This window comes from Loxodonta africana, chromosome 2, assembly GCF_030014295.1.
Source record: "Loxodonta africana isolate mLoxAfr1 chromosome 2, mLoxAfr1.hap2, whole genome shotgun sequence".
NCBI classification, from domain to species: Eukaryota; Metazoa; Chordata; class Mammalia; order Proboscidea; family Elephantidae; genus Loxodonta; species Loxodonta africana.
In genome coordinates, this window is record NC_087343.1 from 3884560 (window position 1) to 3907162 (window position 22603).

The 22603-nt window shown below is 44.3% G+C and overlaps 1 protein-coding gene across 1 annotated transcript in view; it reads right to left on the reverse strand.

Annotated features, from left to right (window-relative positions):
* Positions 1 to 1465: 1465 nt before the first annotated feature.
* The window catches only part of LOC135230418 (transcription factor SPT20 homolog), a 65523-nt gene continuing 44385 nt past the window's right edge, over positions 1466 to 22603 (reverse strand). The window contains exons 3-5 of the mRNA XM_064279678.1: positions 7921 to 8028; positions 3019 to 3183; positions 1466 to 2746 (exon numbers count right to left, since the gene is read on the reverse strand). Coding sequence (XP_064135748.1) covers positions 1466 to 2746; positions 3019 to 3183; positions 7921 to 8028 — 1554 coding nt within the window. The remainder of the gene's footprint in view (positions 2747 to 3018; positions 3184 to 7920; positions 8029 to 22603) is intronic.

Consider the following 22603-nt stretch of genomic DNA (forward strand, 5'->3'; position numbering starts at 1 on the left):
TGTTTTTGTTTTGTCTGTTTGCTAGCCCTAGAGATCAGAGAGTCATGTTTATAAATTTTGTGTTTCCACCAACTCTAACTAACTACCTTGGGGTAATTATAACAGACAACAGAAGACATTTGAAGTGGACCACTACCTCTACCTGAAAGACAGAGGGAGCTCATTTCTCTCTAGACAAAGGTCCCTTGTGTCTGGTGACAGGAATTCTTTGTGTCACCTTTGGGGAAGGACAGCTGGGTCCTTGACCCACCCTCAGGGCCAGACACACTCACTCCCCAGCCCTGGCCCCATCCATCAGTAAAAGCACATATTCCTCAAAACTCATCTCATGGGACCCCGGCAGGCTCAGGGGACAAACCTGAGCAGCTCCGCATCTACGATGTGAGGCAAGGGCTATTCTCACTCCCCTGTGAGGCCATCAGCAGTCACTTTACCACCATTTCTAGTCTCTTCTGAATCACGGCCTTTTCCTTGTTCTTTCACTCTAAGTTTTCCAGGACTCACAGGATTATTAGAAGAAGGTAGTAGGTATGAGAGACACAGAACCCTGCGTTAGGGGCCTCTCAACCCAGTGTTCAGACACTCGGTGACCTCATGGCCTTTGTGATGACTCTTCCATCTGGATTCCATCCTCCTCAGACAAACATGGGTTTGGACTCCCATGGCTTCCAGACAAGAGCATGACTGATCACACAATGTGACAGAATTAAAATCTTATTATCTTTCTTGTCACACTGTGACAGGTTATTAAACCCTGAGACAATTACAGTGTCCAACTCAAAAATTAAGATGCCCAACTTGTGTCCTCAAATCTAGGACTTTAACAAAAACACAACGACACTCTATGACATGTAGCATTTCCCCAGTAGCTGTCAAGTGGGACATCGAGTTCTATCATCTCATAAGTGTGCGAGGTGCATGGCTATTATACCCACTTGACAAATGAAGGAACTGGCGCTCCAGAAATTTACTGTATTTTTTTACTCAAATAGCTTTCGAGTTACATGTTTTTTGCCAACCATGCAACTTCCCAGCTATTTTTATAAGCGAACCATTTTGCATGTCATATGTGTGCACCTTATTTGTGTATGTGCATTATTTGCAGAAAAATTCTGCAGTGACCTTGGATTTTCCAGCTGGTGAAGGGAATCAGTGAAGATTGTTTTTTTAAGTTGAAGTCCTGTTTGCTGAAATAAAGGACGCCACCCCAACGTGACCTTTCTTCAGTCAGTGATTTCACTCAGGGGCACATTATATTGGGGTGTGCATCGTAACTACCAACTGAGCAGTTTCTTAGGGTAAAGCTCAGCTGTCTCTCTGGTGGCCCCTTTACCCTTATATCTGCAGCTCCTTGTGGCTACAGCTCTTTCCTTGTATGTCTGTGTCTACCTCGGTTTTCAGCTGTTCTCTGCGGGGCTGCCCAGATCCTGTTCTCTAAAGGGTCAGCTCTGTTCTCTGTGGGCTGTCAGGGGTGGCAGCTCTGTCCTCTGTGGGCTGTTCCTGTTCCTGCTGCCTGAGGCGGCAGCTTTGTCCTCTGGGGGCTGTTTCTGTTCCTGTTCCTGCTGTCTGAGGCAGCAGCTCTGTTCTCTGTGGGCTGTTCCTGTTCCTGCTGACTGAGGTGGCAGCTCTGTTCTCTGTGGGCTGTTCCTGTTCCTGTTCCTGATGTCTGAGTTGGCACCTCTGTCCTCTGTGGGCTGTTCCTGTTCCTGTTCCTGCTGTCTGAGGTGGCAGCTCTGTTCTCTGTGGGCTGTTCCTGTTCCTGTTCCTGCTGACTGAGTTGGCAGCTCTGTCCTCTGTGGGCTGTTCCTGTTCCTGCTGTCTGAGGTGGCAGCTCTGTCCTCTGTGGGCTGTTCCTGTTCCTGCTGCCTGAGGTGGCAGCTCTGTTCTCTGTGGGCTGTTCCTGTTCCTGTTCCTGCTGTCTGAGGCGGCAGCTCTGTCCTCTGTGGGCTGTTCCTATTCCTGTTCCTGCTGTCTGAGGTAGCAGCTCTGTCCTCTGTGGGCTGCTCCTGTTCCTGTTCCTGCTGTCTGAGGCAACATCTCTGTTCTCTGTGAGCTGTTCCTGTGTCTGCTTCTGCTGTCTGAGTGTCAGTTCTGTCCTCTCTGGGCTATTCCTGTTCCTGCTGTCTGAGGTGGCAGCTCTGTCCTCTGTGGGCTGTTCCTGTTCCTGTTCCTGCTGTCTGAGGCGGCAGCTCTGTTCTCTGGGGGCTGTTCCTGTTCCTGCTGACTGAGGTGGCAGCTCTGTTCTCTGTGGGCTGTTCCTGTTCCTGTTCCTGCTGTCTGAGGCGGCAGCTCTGTTCTCTGGGGGCTGTTCCTGTTCCTGCTGACTGAGGTGGCAGCTCTGTCCTCTGTGGGCTATTCCTGTTCCTGCTGACTGAGGTGGCAGCTCTGTCCTCTGTGGGCTATTCCTGTTCCTGCTGTCTGAGGCAGCAGCTCTGTTCTCTGGGAGCTGTTCCTGTTCCTGCTGACTGAGGTGGCAGCTCTGTCCTCTGTGGGCTGTTCCTATTCCTGTTCCTGCTGACTGAGGTGGCAGCTCTGTTCTCTGTGGGCTGTTCCTGTTCCTGTTCCTGCTGTCTGAGGCGGCAGCTCTGTTCTCTGGGGGCTGTTCCTGTTCCTGCTGACTGAGGTGGCAGCTCTGTCCTCTGTGGGCTATTCCTGTTCCTGCTGTCTGAGGCAGCAGCTCTGTTCTCTGGGGGCTGTTCCTGTTCCTGCTGACTGAGGTGGCAGCTCTGTCCTCTGTGGGCTGTTCCTATTCCTGTTCCTGCTGTCTGAGGCGGCAGCTCTGTTCTCCAGGGGCTGTTCCCGTTCCTGCTGTCTGAGGCGGCAGCTCTGTCCTCTGTGGGCTGTTCTTCCCCCTCCTGCCCCTGGAGGTGTCATCTCTGTTCTCTGTGGGCTGTTCTGCCCTGTTCCTGCTGTCAGAGGTGGCAGCTCTCTGCACATCTCTGGTGAGGTGAGTGCTCAGTGTCCATAGCAAAGGGCAAGAGAGCCCGGCTTCACAAAAAAAAAAAAAAAATCACAAACCAAGCTATCATCAGCCCACCGGGAGAAAGACTTGGCTGTTTCAGAGGAAGCACACTCTGGTATGGTCAGATGCGAGAGCCACAGCAGCTCACCCACAGCCCGGTGCAGAGGAGCCAGGGGAACCTGTTCACTCAGCATGGGTCCCACACAGCCCGGGTGGCTCTCCTAGTGAAGGACGCCAAGTGCAGTGGTCACGGTCATCCACTCAGCATGGGTCCCACACAGCCCGGGCGGCTCTCCTAGTGAAGGACGCCAAGTGCAGTGGTCACGGTCATCCACTCAGCATGGGTCCCACTCAGCCCGGGCGGCTCTCCTAGTGAAGGACGCCAAGTGCAGTGGTCACGGTCATCCACTCAGCATGGGTCCCACTCAGCCCGGGTGGCTCTCCTAGTGAAGGACGCCAAGTGCAGGTCACGGTCATCCACTCAGCATGGGTCCCACACAGCCCGGGTGGCTCTCCTAGTGAAGGACGCCAAGTGCAGGTCACGGTCATGAGGAGGAATAGCTCGCTCCACCACCAACAGCTTCTGAGGGCAGGTCCACACCAGATGTAGCCAGACCTGGTCAGATGAGTCAGAGAGCAGGGCCAGCAAGAACATGTGTATGATTCCTTGTGTTTGCGAGTGTGTGGGTGTGTGTTGTGCACATGATTGTGTGTGTGTTCTTGTGTTTGTGTTTGCTGTGTGTGTGTGTCTTTGTGTTTGTGTGTGGGTGTGTCATTGTGTATGTGATTGTGTGTGTCCTTGTGTTTGTGTGTTGTGTGTGTCTCCTTGTGTTTGTGTGTGTTGTGTGTGTCTCCTTGTGTTTGTGAGTGTGTAGGTATGTGTTGTGTATGTGATTGTGTGTGCCCTTCGGTTTGCGTTTGTTGTGTGTGTGTCCTTGTGTTTGTGAGTGTGTGGGTGTGTGTTGTCATATGTGTGATTGTGTCCTTGTATTTGTGTGTATGTTGTAATGTGTGTGATTATATGTGTCTTTGTGTTTGTGAGTGTGTTCGTGTGTGTTGTGTGTGTGATTGTGTGGGTGGGTGTTCTTGAAAGTGCTCGTATGTGTGATACTGGGAGTGTATGTTTGTAAAAGTGTGTGTCAGTGACTGTGAGTACATGTGTGTGAGTGGGTTTCGTGCTTGTGCGTGGGAGCAGGCATGTTGTACAAGAGTGTATGTGAGTAAGAAAGTGCTGTATGTTCTGGACGACTGGGAGTTGTGGTAGAAAAGCATAGAGGGAGCCTTTTGGCACTTCCCCAAGGGCTGTGACACTGGGATCTCTCCTGGTCCCTGCATGCGCGTCTTGCTGAAACTTCATGGTGCCCCAGGAGCCTGGAAAAATGATGGGAAACTCTTCTCTATGAGAGAGAAGACCCCTTGTACCTACAGTGGTATCATTGTTTATGCTCATCCTCACCTGAAGTGCCTCTCTGTTCTCGGTGTGGGTTTGCCTCCTCAGTGGGAAGAACGTCAGCTGGAAACAGTGGTGCAGATTGTTTTCTGTCTTACCTCATTCTCCTTCCATTCCCTTTTGTAACGTGATTTTATCACATGCAATTTTAATCACTTCATGTTAATAACTTTCAAAGACAGATGATTTGGAAAAGTCTGCTAATTTCAGATTGTGCCTCAGTGTACCTGGTAAATCTGCCTCCATAGCAAAGTCAGCAGAAAAGCGCAGGCAGGTTTTGAACGAGCTCTATCCACTGTGCCCTGAAGATAGTACTGTATTTGGTCACTATGAGGTTGGGGAAGTTCTGACTGAGCTCAGTGTGGTGTTCATCTTCATGGGAAGGACATGGCTCCTCCATGGGGAAGGGCATCATCTCACAGGGCTGGCTTTGGGGGATGCTGTGGATGGGGAACACTAGCCCCAAAGCTGCCCCTCTTCTGAGTTGGGCTGAGGAAACAAAGGTGACAGCTCACACACCCCAAAAACGACTTCTTTCAATTCACAACTTCTCAGAACAGAGGGAGACATGCTCACTCAGGGAGAGGGCTGGAGTGAAACAATCACAGGGAGGAGACAGATAGCAGGACTTTCCACAGTGAGAACCACAAACAGGGAGCCAATGTCCGAGGCCTCCTCTCCAGACTGCATCCTGAAATGCTCAAGTTATAAAATATCTATACCTCATGTGGAGGTGTTTAATAATTTTTGAGAAAATATGCATTAGCCAGTGAGCACCACTCATACAGGAGCGCCACGCTCACACAGGAGCACCACACTCCACAGGAATACCAGTCTCGCACAGGAGCACCACACTCACACAGGAGCACCACTCTCACACAGGAATACCAGTCTCACACAGGAGCACTACTCTCACACAGGAGCATCACACTCACACAGGAGCACCACACTCACACAGGAGCACCACTCTCACACAGGAATACCAGTCTCACACAGGAGCACCACACTCACACAGGAGCACCCCACTCACACAGGAGCACCACTCTCATACAGGAGTACCACACTCACACAGGAGCATCACACTCACACAGGAGCATCACTCTTACACAGGAGCAACATTCTCATATTGCTGCAGGCTTTTGAGTCCAAACCTGAGAGATGCTGGTGGCAGCCCCACAGAGTGGGGCAACCCTGTGACAGCGATGTTGAGATTAGGCCCCAGAAATGGGCTGAGAATGGTCCAACTTGGCCCCCAGGAACTTCAGTGTCCCCTCTGCAACTTCACACAGTGACTGCTGCCATTCTTGCAGGGACATTTCCTCCATGGAGAAGTTGCTGAGGTGTAGGGTCAGGGTCTGTTCGCCCCCAGAGGTGGCAGCCCCACCCTATCATTGTGCATGAAAATGTCCATGATACCTGTGCCCCATCCAGTGGAGTCAGCGTACCTATGATGAAACATTGAAATGGCTGAGCAAATTGGGAGACTACTGCCCATGATGCATTTCTTCACGGGTTTTCATTTTTGTTTTTTTCTGGTTTAAAGATACAACTCAAAGGCAAAGAGAACATACCTAGTAATAAGATGAAAGGCATTTTAGTGTGGTTTCTAGCATTTTGGGAAGCCAAGATGCTTAAATTTCCAAGAAGAAAGAGATGTTATACCCTGAGGTATGAAGCCTCTTGCCCTGAGTTTTTCTTATGGACTTAATATAGAGACCTAGGAAGATTTTATAGACATTTTAATTGAAAAATGTAGGGGAGAGCTAAGTTTCAGATATTAAGACCTCTGTAAAATTATCTGTGTCACCTGTACAGGGTCCATCTGAGTCTTTCTGCACCAAAGCCTGAGGACATAGACTTGTTTTCCTCCAGCCTCAGAAAGGCACTCCAGCATTCTTTACTGTGTGGCATATGATACAAAGCATTGAGAGAGAAGGAAGACAGACAAAAACCAGATTCCACGTTGATAAGTAGAGTGTTTTTTTTTTACCACTGTTGTTGTTAGCTGTCATTGAGTCAACCCCCAACTCATGGTAACCCCATGCAGAACAGAAAATGGTGCCCAGTCCTGCCCCAACCTCATGATCATTTCAAATCAGATCATTCCATTGGAATGCTTATGATTTTCATTGGTTGAATTTTGGACATAGATCGCTAGACCTTTCTTGCTAGTCTGCCTTAGTCTGGTAGCTCTCCTAAAACCTGTCCACCACAGGTGACCTGCTAGTATTTGAAATGCCAGTGATACAGCTTCCAGCATCACAGCAACATGCAAGCCACCGATGAAGGATGGGTGGTGGCTTTTATGATTAGGTGAAGTACATTCAGCTGATCAAAACTCCCGTGTTGCTTTACAATAACCAGGTTTATATCCAGTAAGAGATGTGAGAATGTAGACATTCTCCTTTAATGAAGCTGGAAATAGTGTCTCAGTTTAAGCTGGTTTTGATTTATTACTCACTGAAAATTTATTACTCTGATTCCTTAATACATGTTAAAAACAATCAATAAATGTTATCTATACAGGAAAAAAAATAACTCAGATTTCTAAAATGGTACACTCAGGGCTCATAGAATATGGATGAAGAGAAGGACTTTATGCAAAGCACTGATGAGGTTAGTTTCTGGAATGTATGAAAATTGTAAGGGTAAGGTCCAGGAAAGAAAATGAAACAGAAAAATCAAATTCAGATTTGTCATCTTGGACATTAAGCCAGGAGACATGCACATGGAAACCAAGCAACTTAATTACCAATCAATGAATAATAAATTAGGCTCCAAGGAAACAGAGATACATTTGCTTAGGTAGACCCACACATAAGAGTTTTTCTCATGTTGCCCTAATGTACCATGACCATTTCAGTTTCTGTTGCATTTACTGACTCCATATTAAGTTGGACAACTGGATGTTGATGCTCTGTGTTCTGAAACAGAAAGCTGAGAGCTGAATTTGTAGGCTGTGAAAGAAGACTGGATCTTTCCTACATTCAGAAAATCCACGGCCACAAGGGTACATTTGATGCTCCTAAAACATGCTTTCCTGTTGGTCATTTCTTAGCCCCCATGGTGAGATGGCTTAGTGCAAAGTGAAGAGAATGGAGAAGCCAGGGTATTTCTTCCTCCTTCCACCTTGGGTGGGGTCTCTGCTGGGGCCACGTCTCCTCTATGTACTCAGACACTCCTGTGGTTACACTTGCCCTGAGTGACCCGACCCTGGGCTCTGGTCACCTTCTTCTGCCTTGAGCCTCCTGCCTAGGATGGTGGGAACTTTCTGCTGTGACAGATCACTGGGTCACCTCACCAGCTTCTAAGTAGATTGTCAAGATTTCTATCATCTTTGTAAACAACTCCTTGAGATAGATTCTATTTGTTTGAAATACTCAGAAAAATCTCTGTTTCACTTTGGCTCCTGACCAAAGTCCCAATGAGAAATATATGGTAGTGTCTTCTCTCTTTTTCCCTACCCCTATTTCATCTTCTCCTTTTTCTTCTCCTTGGCCTTCCTTGCCGTCTCCTCGTCTTCCTCTTCTTTCCCCTCCTTCTTCTTTCTCTCTTCTTCTCCTTTTCCTCCATCTTCTTCATTTTCTTCTTCTTCTTTCTCTGTCTCTCTCTCTCCCTAAATAGTACCCAGGCATTATATTTAAATCAAAAACAGTGCTTGAATTTATTATGATTAATACAGACATTTAAGGTTTTCAGTGCAGCAAATATTCTAAAGAGATCGGGAATAGAAAAAGCAAGGGAATATAAAAAGTATTAGCAGCACCTTGGGCATGCATAAGAAAGACAGTAACATCAGTCCACCCACCTATTCACTGAACAATCATTTTTAGAACGCTCTTTTGGGGAGATCGGGTGGATGGGGAAATCACGCAACCAAAACAACCTGGTATCTGCCTCTGAGGAGCAAACATTAACCACAGAGGAGAGAGTAAATAAATAATTTCTATAATTCCCATCCAGGTGCTCTACCCCAGTAACACCCACTGGGGAGGAGAAGGCAGTCAGCCAGCCAGCTAAATGCCCTCACAATCCCCTTCCACTAAAGGCCAAAATCCAAAAAACCAAACTCATTGCCATTGAGTCATTTCTGACTCATAGTGATCCTATAGGACAGAGTAGAAATGTTTCGTAGGGTTTCCAAGGAGCAGCTGGCAGATTCGAACTGCCAGCTTAACCACTGCGCCACCAGGACTTCCCACTGAAGGCATAGGGATTTAAAAAATATTTATCTACTTCTCGTGTGTTTACCCCGACTGCAATTCATTTCTATGCATCTTCTGTTGGACTTTTTCTAACCAGTTTGATGCTCAAGTGGCCAACCCTGCAAGCCCTATGTTCTCACAGCTGTGAAGGGATGATGAGTCCACATTTTTGTACTAATTTGCAATTATCATGAAGGAAAGAAATGTTACACTGCCAAAAGACCAGAACACCCCTACAGCAAGACCTCCTTTCAAATTCGCTGCATCCTGTTTTAATTCATTGTGTTTTTCCAGTTCATTGAATATTTCCCATGGCAGAAATAAATTTATATTTGATGTTTCATAGACTTATCTGTATACCGCCCAAACACCCTACCTCATTTCACTTAGAGTTGACTGCAGCCTAAGCCATAACACACACCTTTCATGAAAGCCCAAGGCATGCAGCAAGCCTCAGAGAATCGCAGCTGGTGAGTGCTGCTGTGTGAATCTCCTCAACATCTGGGAGACCCTGAAAGCAAACAAATCCTGAGACCCGCAGCTCTGAGCACAGTTTAAAGAAGGGAATGTAGAAACAATTTTAGAATCAACCATGATTTCTCTGCCTTCTCTTTGCATTTAACCTGCTGTGAAGGATGTACTCAGGTTTTTAAAAGCAGATTAATTTTCAGAGCTTCAAAGAGCAGCATCTGAGAGAGTCTGGGAAACTGCTTGTCAGACCCTGTTAACTCTTAAGACAGTGCTTCGAATAAGCCCAAAGAAACGCATAAAACGAGAGCCCTACTGGGACTGTGCCATCTGAGCAAAGCTGATATGTTCTTATAGGAACAAAAGCTAAAGAGGTGAAAGAAGCAACCCAGAGAACAGCTCTGCCACACAACGAGAGCCCTCTAGGAGAAAATATGAGAGGAAGAGGGTGGTCTGGAACACGGGAAAGGATCTGGCAACCTCCTTATAGTGTCCATTTCCAATAGGAGATGGCCATCCATAGAAGACACTAGCAGAGAACCTCAGTCTACATCACAGATTTAAAGGAGTCCCTGGGGGTGCAAACGGTTGATGGCTGCTAACCAAAAGATTGGAGATTCAAGTCCACCCAGAAGTACTTCAGATAAAAGGCCTGGCAATCTATTTCCAAAAAATCAGCCATCGAAAACCCTATGGGGCATAGCGCTACTCTTACACTCGTGGGGTCACTGTAAGTCAGAGCTGACTTCATGGCATTTCATATGTATAGGTTGTGGAAGGGTGAGGTAACTCATTTTCGTTTGCTTCAAACTACAAAACAGGTTCAACTTTGATGGAGTAAAAATTCATTTAAATATGTGCACTTTTAAAAATATTCCAAATTCATGCTTTTTGGATGGAGGTTAGACTAGATGGTACCAAAGGCTGCCTGTCTCTGAGATTTATGATTCTTATGATTCTACCCAACTACGATTATTTTGGGGGGATTATAAAATACCTCCCCCACATGTTTGTCAGTTTATCATACTGTGGGGGCTTGTGTGTTGCTGTGATGCTGGAAGCTATGCCACCGGTATTCAGATACCAGCAAGGTCACCCACGGAGGACAGGTTTCAGATGAGCTTCCAGACTAAGACAGACTAGGAAGAAGGACCAGGCAGTCTACTTCTGAAAAGCATTAGCCAGTGAAAACCTTATGAATAGCAGCGGAACATTGTCTGGTATAGTGCTGGAAGATGAGCCCCCCCAGGTTGGAAGGCACTCAAAAGATGACTAGGGAAGAGCTGCCTCCTCAAAGTAGAGTCAACCTTAGTGATGTGGATGGAGTCAAGCTTTCGGGACCTTCATTTGCTGATGTGGCAGGACTCAAAATGAGAAGAAACAGCTGCAGACATCCATTAATAATAAGAACCTGGAATGTACGATGTATGAATCTAGGAAAATTGGAAATCCTCAAAAATGAAATGAAATGCATAAATATCGACATTCTAGGAATTAGTGAGCTGAAATGGACTGGTATTGGCCATTTTGAATTAGACAGTCATATAATTTTTTTTAGTTTTTATAGTCTACTATGCTGGGAATGACAACTCAAAGAGGAATGGTGTTGCATTCATTGTCAAAAAGAACGTTACAAGATCTATCCTGAAGTACATTGCTCTCAGTGATATCCATACACCTACAAGGAAGACCAGTTAATACAACTATTATTCAACTTTATGCACCAACCACTAAGACCAAAGATGAAGAAATAGAAGACTTTGATCAGCTGCTGCGGTCTAAAATTCATCGAACGTGTATGTAATCAAGATGCATTGATAATTACTGGTGATTGGAATGTGAAAGTTGGAAACAAAGAAGAAGGATCAGTCGTTGGAAAATATGGCCTTGGTGATAGAAACAATGCCAGAGATCGAATGATAGAATTTTGCAAGACCAACAACTTCTTCATTGCAAATAGCTTCTTTCACCAACATAAATGGTTACTATACACATGGACCTCGCCAGATGGAACACACAGGAATCAAATTGACTACATCTGTGGAAAGAGACGATGGAAAAGCTCAATATCATCAGTCAGAACAAGGCCAGGGGCTGACCGTGGAACAGACCATCAATTGCTCATATGCAAGTTCAAGCTGAAACTGGAAAAAATCAGAGCAAGTCCAAGAGAGCCAAAATATGACCTTGAGTATATCCCACCTGAATTTAGAGACCATCTGAAGAACAGATTTGATGCATTGAACACTAGTGACCGAAGACCAGACGAGTTGTGGAATGACATCAAGGACATCATCCATGAAGAAAGCAAGAGGTCACTGAAAAGACAGGAAAGAAAGAAAAGACCAAGATGGATGTCAGAGGAGACTCTGAAACTTGCTCTCAAGTGTCGAGCAGCTAAAGCAAAAGGAAGAATTGATGAAGTAAAAGAACTGAAGATTTCAAAGGGCCTCTCGAGAAGACAAAGTATTAAAATGACATGTGCAAAGAGCTGGAGATGGAAAACCAAAAGGGAAGAACATGCTCGGCGTTTCTCAAGCTGAAAGAACTGAAGAAAAAATTCAAGCCTCAAGTTGCAATAGTGAAGGATTCCATGGGGAAAATATTAAACGACCCAGGAAGCATCAAAAGAAGATGGAAGGAATACACAGAGTCATTGCACCAAAAAGAATTAGTGGATATTCAGCCATTTTGAGAGGTGGCATATGATCAGGAACCGATGGTACTGAAGGAAGAAGTCCAAGCAGCTCTGAAGGCATTGGCGAAAAACAAGGCTCCAGGAATTAATGGAATATCAACTGAGATGTTTCAACAAACAGATGTAGCGCTGAAGATGCTCACTCGTCTATGCCAAGAAATATGGAAGACAGCTTCCTGGCCAACTGACTGGAAGAGATACATTTTTATGCCTATTCCCAAGAAAGGTGATCCAACCAAATGTGGAAATTATAGAACAATATCATTAATATTACACACAAGCAAAATTTTCCTGAAGATCATTCAAAAACGGCTGCAGCAGCATATCGACAGGGAACTGCCAGAAATTCAGGCCGGTTTCAGAAGAGGACGTGGAACCAGGGATATCATTGCTGGTGTCAGATGGATCCTGGCTGAAAGCCGAGAATACCAGAAGGATGTTTACCTGTGTTTTATTAACCATGCAAAGGCATTCAACTGTGTGGATCGTAACAAACTATGGATAACATCGCAAAGAATGGGAATTCCAGAACACTTAATTGTGCTCATGAGGAACCTTTACATAGATCCAGAGGCAGCTGTTCGGACAGAACAAGGGGATACTGATTGGTTTAAAGTCACGAAAGGTGTGCGTCAAGGTTGTATTCTTTCACCATACCTATTTAATCTGTATGCTGAGCAAATAATACGAGAAGCTGGACTATATGAAGAAGAATGAGGCATCAGGATTGGAGGAAGACTCATTAACAACCTGCGTTATGCAGATGACACAACATTGCTTGCTGAAAGTGAAGAGGACTTGGAACACTTACTAATGAAGATCGAAGACCACAGCCTTCAGTATGGATTACACCTCAACATAAAGAAAACAAAAATCCTCACAACTGGACCAATGAGCAACATCATGATACACGGAGAAAAGATTGAAGTTGTCAAGGATTTCATTTTACTCGGATCCACAATCAACATCCATGGAAGCAGCAGTCAAGAAATCAAAAGATGCATTGCATTAGGTAAATCTGCTGCAAAGGACCTCTTCAAAGTGTTGAAGAGCAAAGATGTCACCCTGAAGACTAAGGTGCGCCTGACCCAAGCCATGGATTTTCAGTCACATCATATGCAAGTGAAAGCTGGACAACTAATAAGGAAGACCAAAGAAGAATTGATGCCTTTGAATTGTGATGTTGGCGAAGAATATTGAATATACCATGGCCTGCCAGAAGAACAAACAAATCAGTTTTGGAAGAAGTACACTCAGAACGCTCCTTAGAAGCAAGAATGGCGAGACTACATCTCACGTACTTTGGACGTGTTATCAGGAATGATCCATCCCTGGAGGAGGACATCATGCTTGGTAAAGTAGAGGATCAGCACAAAAGAGGAAGACCTTCAATAAGATGGACTGACACAGTGGCTGCAACAATAGGCTCAAGCATAACAACGATTATGAGGATGGTGCAGGACCAGGCAGTGTTTTGTTCTATTGTACACAGGGTCGCTATGAGTCAGCATTAACTGGACAGCACCAAACAACAAAAAAACATCTGCAGGATCCAAAGTCTATGGTTATTCAGGGGCACTCAGATCACTTCCCTGTGTGGAGGTGGCCGCAAAAGAAGCTCAGCGTCTGCGTCACAGAGGGTGACAGTCCTGACCCCCCCAGCTCAGTACCAGGCCAGGGAAGAACCTTGTATCCATCCCAACCTTCCCTGCTCAGGGACCAGGTCGCACCTGAGAGCATTTCCAGAGACCCACCGGGATGGCAGGGACCATGTGAGGGACCACATGCTTAGCCTCAGGAGCACATATAACAGATCTTTTACCTGAATCCAAGTTTCTGGCAAATTCTCAGATGAAATGAGTCTTCTATACGTATTTAGTGCCAGAGTACTAACCAAAACTAAATCAAACCCAATGCAATAAGTCAACTCCAACAGACTAGAACTTCTGCACAGGGTTTGCAAGGCTGTTAATCTTTACAGAAGCAGGCTGCCACATCATTCTCCTGCAGAGTGGCTGGTGGGTTCAAACCAACAGCCTTTCAGTTAGCAGCCACTCACTTAGCCATTGTACCACCAGGGCTCCTTCAAAGTACAAAACAGAATAGTTATTTAAAACTTCAGAGAGGGAAATTTCCTCTCAATGTAAGAAAGAACTTTATAAAAACTAGAAGTGCCTAAAACTGTAATTGGCTGCCTTTGGAAATTTCCCTTCCACTCAGAGTATTCAGTAAAGACAAAGTTAGCACTCAGAAATAAGCAGGACAGTTTTGCGGTGGGCTTTCTCCTACAGCTGATTTTCTCTGGACTTCTAAATTGAGACAACACATACAGATGTTATGGATTTCTCTTCTAAATAAGGTAGAGAATTTAAGCTTTTGTGATTATTCTGAGTGAAGTGTTGCAACCACAAAGCCTTTAAGTAAAGGCGTGTTCTTCTATAAATAAGCACTAACCATGTTCAGTTAGCTAGGGTGATGACAAAGCAGAGTAACATCTGTAAGCTTTGGCAGATTAAAAGCACCGTGTTGTACTCCACAGGATGCTACTTTGAACAATTAGTTATCTGTCACAAACAGGGCTAATTAAAGGATGAACTTGGAAGATGCTGAAAAGAGCTAACAAAAAAACAGATGTAAACACCTCAAACAATCATCAACACTCCCAACTACAGTTTTCATAAGAAACCCACCATTTGAGATGTTTTGATACAAAAAAAAAGTGAAAATATAAAAAGACACTTCTGAATACGTATAGCCCACTTTTGAATTTTCGATGTATACATAGGCATCTCCAATACCTATAGGCTATCTATATCGTCAGTATAAATCCCACATTTTAGACCATCTGTCCATCCCATCTACATATCTAGACATATAGATGTTGATCCTGAAAGATATGTAGATATTCTGCATTTTGGACTACCTCTGTATCCCAGATCGTAGCCTACTTTTTCACCACCCACCTGTTTGTGTGTCCTACTGTGATGGCTTGCGTGTTGCTCTGATGCTGGAAGTTATGCCACCTATATTTCAAATCCCAGCAGGATCACCCATGGTGGATAGGTTTCAGCAGAGTTTCCAGACTAAGACAGACTAGGAGGAAAGGCCTGTAAAATTAGCCAATGAAAGCCTTATAGATCACAACAGAATATTGTAATATCTAGTGTTGGAAGAGAGCCCCTTAGGTGGGAAGGCATTATACAACTTCTACAACAATGGACTCAGACACACAAATTATCATGAAGATGGTGCAGGACTAAGCAGTGTTTTATTCCATTGCACATAGGGTCACCATGACACAGGGGGCCATCTCAACAGCAGTTAACCACAACAGCCTACATCTCAGAGCCTACCTTGTTTTTTAAAAAATCAAAGTTATGGAAAAAGTGTGACACCAAGACTTTGGGAGTCACAGAGGGGAGTTTCTTTACTAAAGAAAAGAAAGTCTTACTATTGCAGAAACCAATGCTAAATCCCACCTGTTGGAGAAGAGCTGGGCCTCTTTTAGGCTTCACTATTACAAGCCCAAAATAAGTTGTTCCCCTTCCTTGGAGCATGAAAGCATTAACCCATCTCTCAAGACTTTTATCAGCCAGATATGGCCCCTATTTTGCTTGTGACAACTCTTTTCCATCCTTTCTTTTCTCAGCATGCAGTTAGGCTAAATGATGCGGGCTCCTACCTTCTGCATCGAGAATGTTTGCTCCATGTGTGCTCTCCGATATTTGCAGTAATTCCACCAGAAAAATAATACATAAATCTTCAGATGATATCAAAGCTCTCGTTAAAGTCTGATTTTACCCACTGGGAAAGACATTGTTCTCAGTGCACTGCAACTGCAGAGTGAGGGTTAATACTCCCTAAAAACCAGTGCATTCCTGTCACCTATGGTGACAGCTCTCAATGGCTGTAAAGCCCTAAGTACAGACCACAGGGCGCCATGGGCTGAGAACTTGGTAACAAGGTGGCTTGATATCTCTCAGCTCCTCCACGTGGACAGTAGCTCCATCAGCCACCAGCCCTAATGGAATGTGCAATGGAGGATCAGTGAGGGTCTCCTTAAGCAAATGGGCTCATTAGGAACCGCTCATGCTCATTACAGCCATCACACTCCTCCATGTCAAAGCGAGCAGGAGCAGATCCAGACAGACTGTTCACAGGCCAGGTGCCTGAGCCAACACCAGGACTGGCAGCTGTAGGGAAAGAGTTACCTTCTGATTTTGGCCCTATTACCTTGTATTGCTTTGGGCACAGCTACTGCACAAGACCTCTTTAAAGGGTTAAAAAGCAAAGATGTCATTTTGATGACTAAAGTGTGCCTGGCCCAAGACATGGTCTTTTCAATCACATCATATGCAGTGAAAAAGGAAGACAGAAGAATGAATGCATTTGAATAGTGGTGTTGACAAGGAATATTGAATATACGGTGGACTGCTGGAAAAACTAACAAATCATTATTAGAAGAAATACATCCAGAATGCTCCTTAGAAGTGAGGATGGTGAGGCTTAGTCTCACTTACTTTGGACACATCATCAGGAAAGACACAGCATCATGTTTGGTAAAGTAGAGGCTCAGTACAAAGGAGGGAAACCCTCCATGAGATGGATTGACATAACACCCACAACGATGGACTCAAACATACCGATCACGAAGATGGCACAGGACCAGACAACTTCTTGTTCTGGTGTACATGAGGTCGCCATGAACTGGAGCTGACTTGACGGCAACTAACAACAACAACAAAATCTGTCTGTAAGGAACTTACCCTGAGTGAGTAGGATATTTGAATCACCAAAATACTCTTTTTCGTTTTCATTTCAGTAGATGTATTTTCGTACAAAATAAACTCTTACATGAAAGGCATGATCAGCTAGTGATCAGCAACCTTGTTGCCTTGTAATTCTATTGGACTGGGAAAAATCTCTGGAGAAATGAAATTTGGTGGCAAGAGGATTTGCTTCATCATCGGGGAGCCGTAAACAAAGTCTTCCGTTTATTCACTGTCTGCTGGGGCTTGCTATTAATACCAAGTTGGGTTTTTCGTATTACTAAAAATAAACTTGCATGGCAAGCAAGGCAAGAAGAAACAGACAAGCCTTAGGAAAGAATGAAAGCTAATCAGTTCAGGTATAAGGAGAAACTCTCAGGAGGAACACAGGAGTCGGAAGTGAATTCTTCAATGGCCGAGGCATGACAATGCAAAGGGGCTTTGACTTGCTGATTCTGCTCTCTGCTTTCCTGCAATTTTGGTGTTTGTTACTGTGTGAACGTGTTATGTGGCCTCAGGTTCCTGCTCAGCGTCTGTCCACAAAGGGTAATAACTGTTGCTGGAAAGCCACGCACAGGAAGTTGTGAGGATTAATAACAAAAAGTCCCCAGCTTGGTGCTCTGCAGAAAAAGTGGAATCAAACTAGAGGCCTTGTTGCCTTGCATCCTGGGAGGAGTATGTGCTGAAATAAAGCCTTTTCTTCTTGAGTAGGTAGAAAGTTGTCCTGCTCATTTGGGCAGGAGGTCCTGATGTTTAATGTACTGTGACTCTGGATCACTTCTGTGTCTGAGCAGAAGCATTTCTTCTGATTTTCATGCCTAAGTGCCTGATTGTTTTCCTCTGATAACTTGGAACCTGGCATTATTTGCGTTCACAATGAATGCCAGAAAATGTAGAAAACATGCTGAGCACTATACAAACACCTTTATAGCAGAAAATTAGCATCTTATATACAGCTCCATTTTAAGTGTGAAAATCCCATGCCAAAGCAAACAATGAGGGCATGCTTTCAAGCTCTCCACATTATGACATAATACCCATTATGACGTAATATTCATTGACTGTTCTTGTCCAAATGACTTTGTTTCTTGCCTCTTTTCTATCTCGATTATCCTAGTTATTTAATTGACTATTTCTCATATGTTTTGAACCCAATTATAACACACACCAACTCTGTACTTTTTGTATTTTGTGGCTTTTCACTAATACCAAAGAATTTGGTATGAATTGGGGGTCCAGAATCTTGCCAACAGAATTGGACACTAATATACTGAGTTCAGGCTGAACGTACTCTTCACAGTCAAGATGTGCACTCGTTGCTTGTTCTTTTACTTAATGCAACTCTGTTAAGTTGGTCATTTTAGGTTAGTCCTGTTGCCTTTACCCAAATCAGCAGCCCCACCCCCATCTACTCTGAAGTCTTACTTGCGAAGCAGTTTGGCCGCTCACCAACTGCGCAGTTAACAATAATCTATCCATCCAAATCGACGTCTTAGTTTTTTCAGATACAGTGCATGGGTTTGATAAGGCTCTGATAATGAGTTTAGGAAGTGATTGAAACACAGTAACAACAGGATTTAAGAGATGAAACACATTTAATTATCACCTTGATCACATCTATCATAGTGAAAATGATTCCTAAACCACAACGTATATTTCAGGATTACGTCAAGAAAAACTGTGGGATGAAAATATGTGATGCTCTTTTACAGCCACATCAAGGGCAACTTATCTAAGGAGTGGCTGGTGGCAGCAGAGCGCAAGGTGGAAGCCACTCTATTCCACGTGGCCCCTGTCATTACAAGATCCCAGATGAATGATGATGTGAAGGAACTCGTATTTCCCGATGGCAGTGAGCGTGGGTCAGGAGGAGGAAAGTCACAGAGTGTAGGTCCTCATTCAGGAGCTCTAAACTCAGCTGTAGGTTAGAATTACCTGGAGAGTTTGAAAGCTGGAAAATGAATAAGGCAGATAGAAGAAGAAATGACACTTTTGAATTATGGTGCTGGCCAAGAATATCTAATATACCATGGACTGTTGGAAAGATGAACAAATCTGTCTTGGAAGAAGTACAGCCAGAATACTCCTTGGAAACAAGGATGATGAGACTTTGTCTCATGTAATTCGGACATGTTATCAGGAGGGTCGTGGAGAAGGACATCAAGCTTGGTAAAGTAGAGGATCAGCAAAAAATAGGAAGACCCTCAATGAGATGGACTGACACAGTGGCTGCAAGGATGGGCTCCAACATAACAACGATTGTGAAGATGGTGCAAGACCAGGCAGTGTTTCTTTCTGTTGTACGTAGGGTTGCTGTAAGTCAGAACTGACTCGATGACACCTAACAACACTGGCAGGGTGGCACCCAGAGATGCTGAGGTACTCATTCTAGGCAGGGCTGGGGTGCATATATTTAAAGAACTCCCAAGGTGATTTTACTATACAGCAAGAACTGAGGTTTGTATGTAGTTCTGTCCACATAAATCAAGGCTTTACATTCTGGTCTGTATTTCTTCTCTTCCTTTTGCCCAGGAGCAAATGACCCACCCTTTGTGACTTGTGTCATGGCAAGGATCCTCTGTGACACTTGTCATCTGTGAGAGCCATCGCCCAGGCTGGCACTTCTCACACTTCCATGAGCACAGGGACCACTGGGACGGGCTCAGCGCTGGCTTTTCTAATAAGCTCCCAGGGATGCTGATGGTCAAGAAGCCACACTCTGAGTAGCAAAATTCTAGGTTTTATTTTGCTTAATGACTCTTCTTTCCAAACACCATCAAAATTTCTTTTGAATGTGTCTGTATTTGTGGGGATTATTGTTGTTAGGTGCCATCAAGCCAGTTCCAACTCATAGTGACCCTATATATAACAGAACAAAACACCGCCTGGTCCTCCACCATCCTCACAATTGTTATTATGCTTGAGCTCATTTGTTGTAGCCACTCTGTCAATCCATGTCATTGAGGGTCTTCCTCTTTTTCACTGGTCTTCCACTTTACCAAGAATGATGTCATTCTCCAGGGACTGATCCCTCCTGATAACATGTCCAAAGTATGTGAGATAGAGTCTTGTCATCCTTGCTTCTAAAGGGTATTCTGACTGTGGGAACAAAGGGAGTCAATAGACTGTCAATTTATAACTATCGACAATAATAACTATAATGTGGATGTCTTGATTTCTTTGGTAGTTACATGCAATGTGGGGTCCTAGGGTGGCACAAGCAGTTAAGTGCTTGGCTACTAGCCAAAAGATCTGAGGTTCAAATCCACCCAGAGGCATGTCAGAAGAAGGTCCTGGCCATGTGCTTCTGAAAGTTCTCAGCCGTGAAAACCTTATGGAGCACAGTTCTGTTCTCCACACATGTGGCTGCCATGAGTTAGAATCAACTTGACAGCAACTGAGAAAAAAATTATGTATATATACTATGTGAGTATAATAGCTATTTAAACAAAATTAAATTCTACCATCGTGTGAATCAAAGCAACAGGTTCCACTTCCTTGCTGGAGAATTCTGAGCTCACGCCTCCTTACGTCCATGTGACTTCACGTGTGCTAGGAGAGCTGTTACGGACCTCAGTCAAAACATTCACATGTGCAAAGAATAAACCTTCATTTACTGCAATTTAATGTAGTCTTGGAGCTATCAAGCCAGGCAAATAAATAAACTCAGTGATATTTCTTTGACCATTGAAATGTGAATGTAAGTAAAACATGGAACCGTAGGATAGAAGCTGTAAGAGCTAATACAGAACTGCTGACATTCTCTTCTACCTGCTGTGACAACTGTGGTGACTCATGCTGTGTAGCTTTTGTCAGTCTGAATCTCAAATCACTATGACGAGCAGGACACCCCTGTCAGCCTGCAGTGGACCAGTAGCGTGAATGAGAAATAAAGCTCAGGTATGTTTAGTCACTGAAATTCCTGGGTTGTTTGTTGCTGCAGCAAAGCATACTTTATCCTGAATGATGCTTGTCATGGATTGAATTATGTCCTCCAAAAAACATGTGTATCCGTTGGGCTGGGCCATGATTCCCAGTATTGTGTGATTTTCCTACATGTTGTAAATCCTGCCTCTATGATGTTAAGGACGGAAGATGGGCAGCAGTCAAGTTATTGAGGCAGGACTCAATCTACCAGATTAGATTGTGTCTTGAGGTAATGGCTTGAGACAGAAAAGAGAAAAGGGACCAGAGAGACAGGGGGACATCACATCACCAAGAAAGCAGTGCTAGGAGCAGAGTGCTTCCTTTTGACCCGGGATCCCTGCACGGAGAAGCTCCTAGGCAGACAGAAGGTTGATGAGAAGTCTGACAGAGAGAGAGAAAGGCTTCCACCAGAGGTGACGCCCTGAATTTGGACTTTTAGCCTACTTTACTGTGAAGAAATAAATTTCTCTCTGTTAAAGCCATCCACTTGTGGTATTTCGGTTATAGCAGCACTAGATGACTAAGACAATGCTCTAGCCCAGCTTCTAGAAACTTAAAATGTTTGTGCCTGCTGAGAATTTTGGGACAATATGTGATAACGATGATGATGATGAGATGGTGATGATGACGATTGTGGTGATTCTAATAGAGTAAATGTGTGTGGCTTATGAAAAAAGAGACAGCCCTTTTGTTCTGTTGTTTTTATGGTGCAGCACCAGTAAGACATATTTATGGCTTCACTGGCAATTTCTAGGATTTTGACAATGAAACTTATAGATCTCCAGAAGTTCCCAAGTTTTCTAATTCTGAGTCTGAGGATTGCCAATATTAGCTTCTTGAAGAAATATGTATGACTCTAAAGTGACGACAGACACAGGGGCAGTGAGAACTACTGTTGCAATTCTGCAGTCAGTGAGTTGGATTGTTAGGGTTGTAGAATTTATAGAGAAGGTTTCTGGAAATACATTATTATTGTTTTAGGTGTCAAATTGATTCTTATTCATACCGACCCTTTCTCCAACAGAAGCAAACACTGCCTGGTCTTGTGCTATCCTCACAATCGTTGTTATGCTTGAGCCCATTTTTGCAGTCACTTTGTCAATCCATCTCGTTGAGGGTCTTCCTCTTTATCATCTACCCTCTACAAAGCATAACGTCCTCCAGGGACTGGTCCCTCCTAATTACATGTCCAAAGTAAGTGAGATAAAGTCTCTCCATCCTCACTTCTAATGATATATAATGGGATTATTTTCCCCCTTTGGAATTATACTGTATTAGGCTTAACATTCTGTCCCTGAGATTTGTGATTAGCTAATGCTTTTGGCAATGAACTAGGTAGACGGCATTCAGGGGAGATCATAAGCATACAATTACATGAAAAATTAAAGTAGCAGGGTTTGTTTAGCACAGTTGCTTGTTAATGGAGATACATTCCTAATGAAGATGACTCTCCAATAACTGGAACTTCCACCAGAGGGTCTTAAAGTTTGGAGATGTGGCATAGCCATCAAAGAGATGGGTGAACTAAGACAGAGAGATGAGAGGTTATTCCCAATCAAGCAGTTGCTGAAACTTTAGAAACCTCAGTTGCTGAACCTTGGGAACTAGAATGAATTGTTCACTCTTTGTGAATGTTGCTGTTGTTGTTAGTTGCCATCAAGGCACTTCCAATTCGTGGCAACCTTATACACAACAAAAGGAAACACTAACCGATCCTGTGCCATCTTCATGATTGTCACTATGTTTAAGTCCATTGTTGTGGCCATTTTGTCAATCCATCTCATTGAGGGTTTCCTTCATTTTCATTGACCCTCTACTTTACCAACCATGATGTCATTTTCCAGCGACTGGTCTTTCCTGATGTTGTGTCCAAAGTCAGCAGGTCAAAGTCTCACCACCCTCACTACTAAGGAGCGTTCTGGTTGTATTTCTTCCAAGCCTGATTTGTTCATTTTTCTGGCAGTAGGGAACAAGAAACCCCCTAAGGATGGGTCTTGCTGCTGTCATTCTGCACTGATTTGAATTTGAAATCGCAAGTGTGCTCTGTCTAGACAAGTCTTTCAAGCAAAGCTCTATCTACCCATCGCTGCTGTCCTTTTTAATAAGATTTCTTATGTTTTTGCC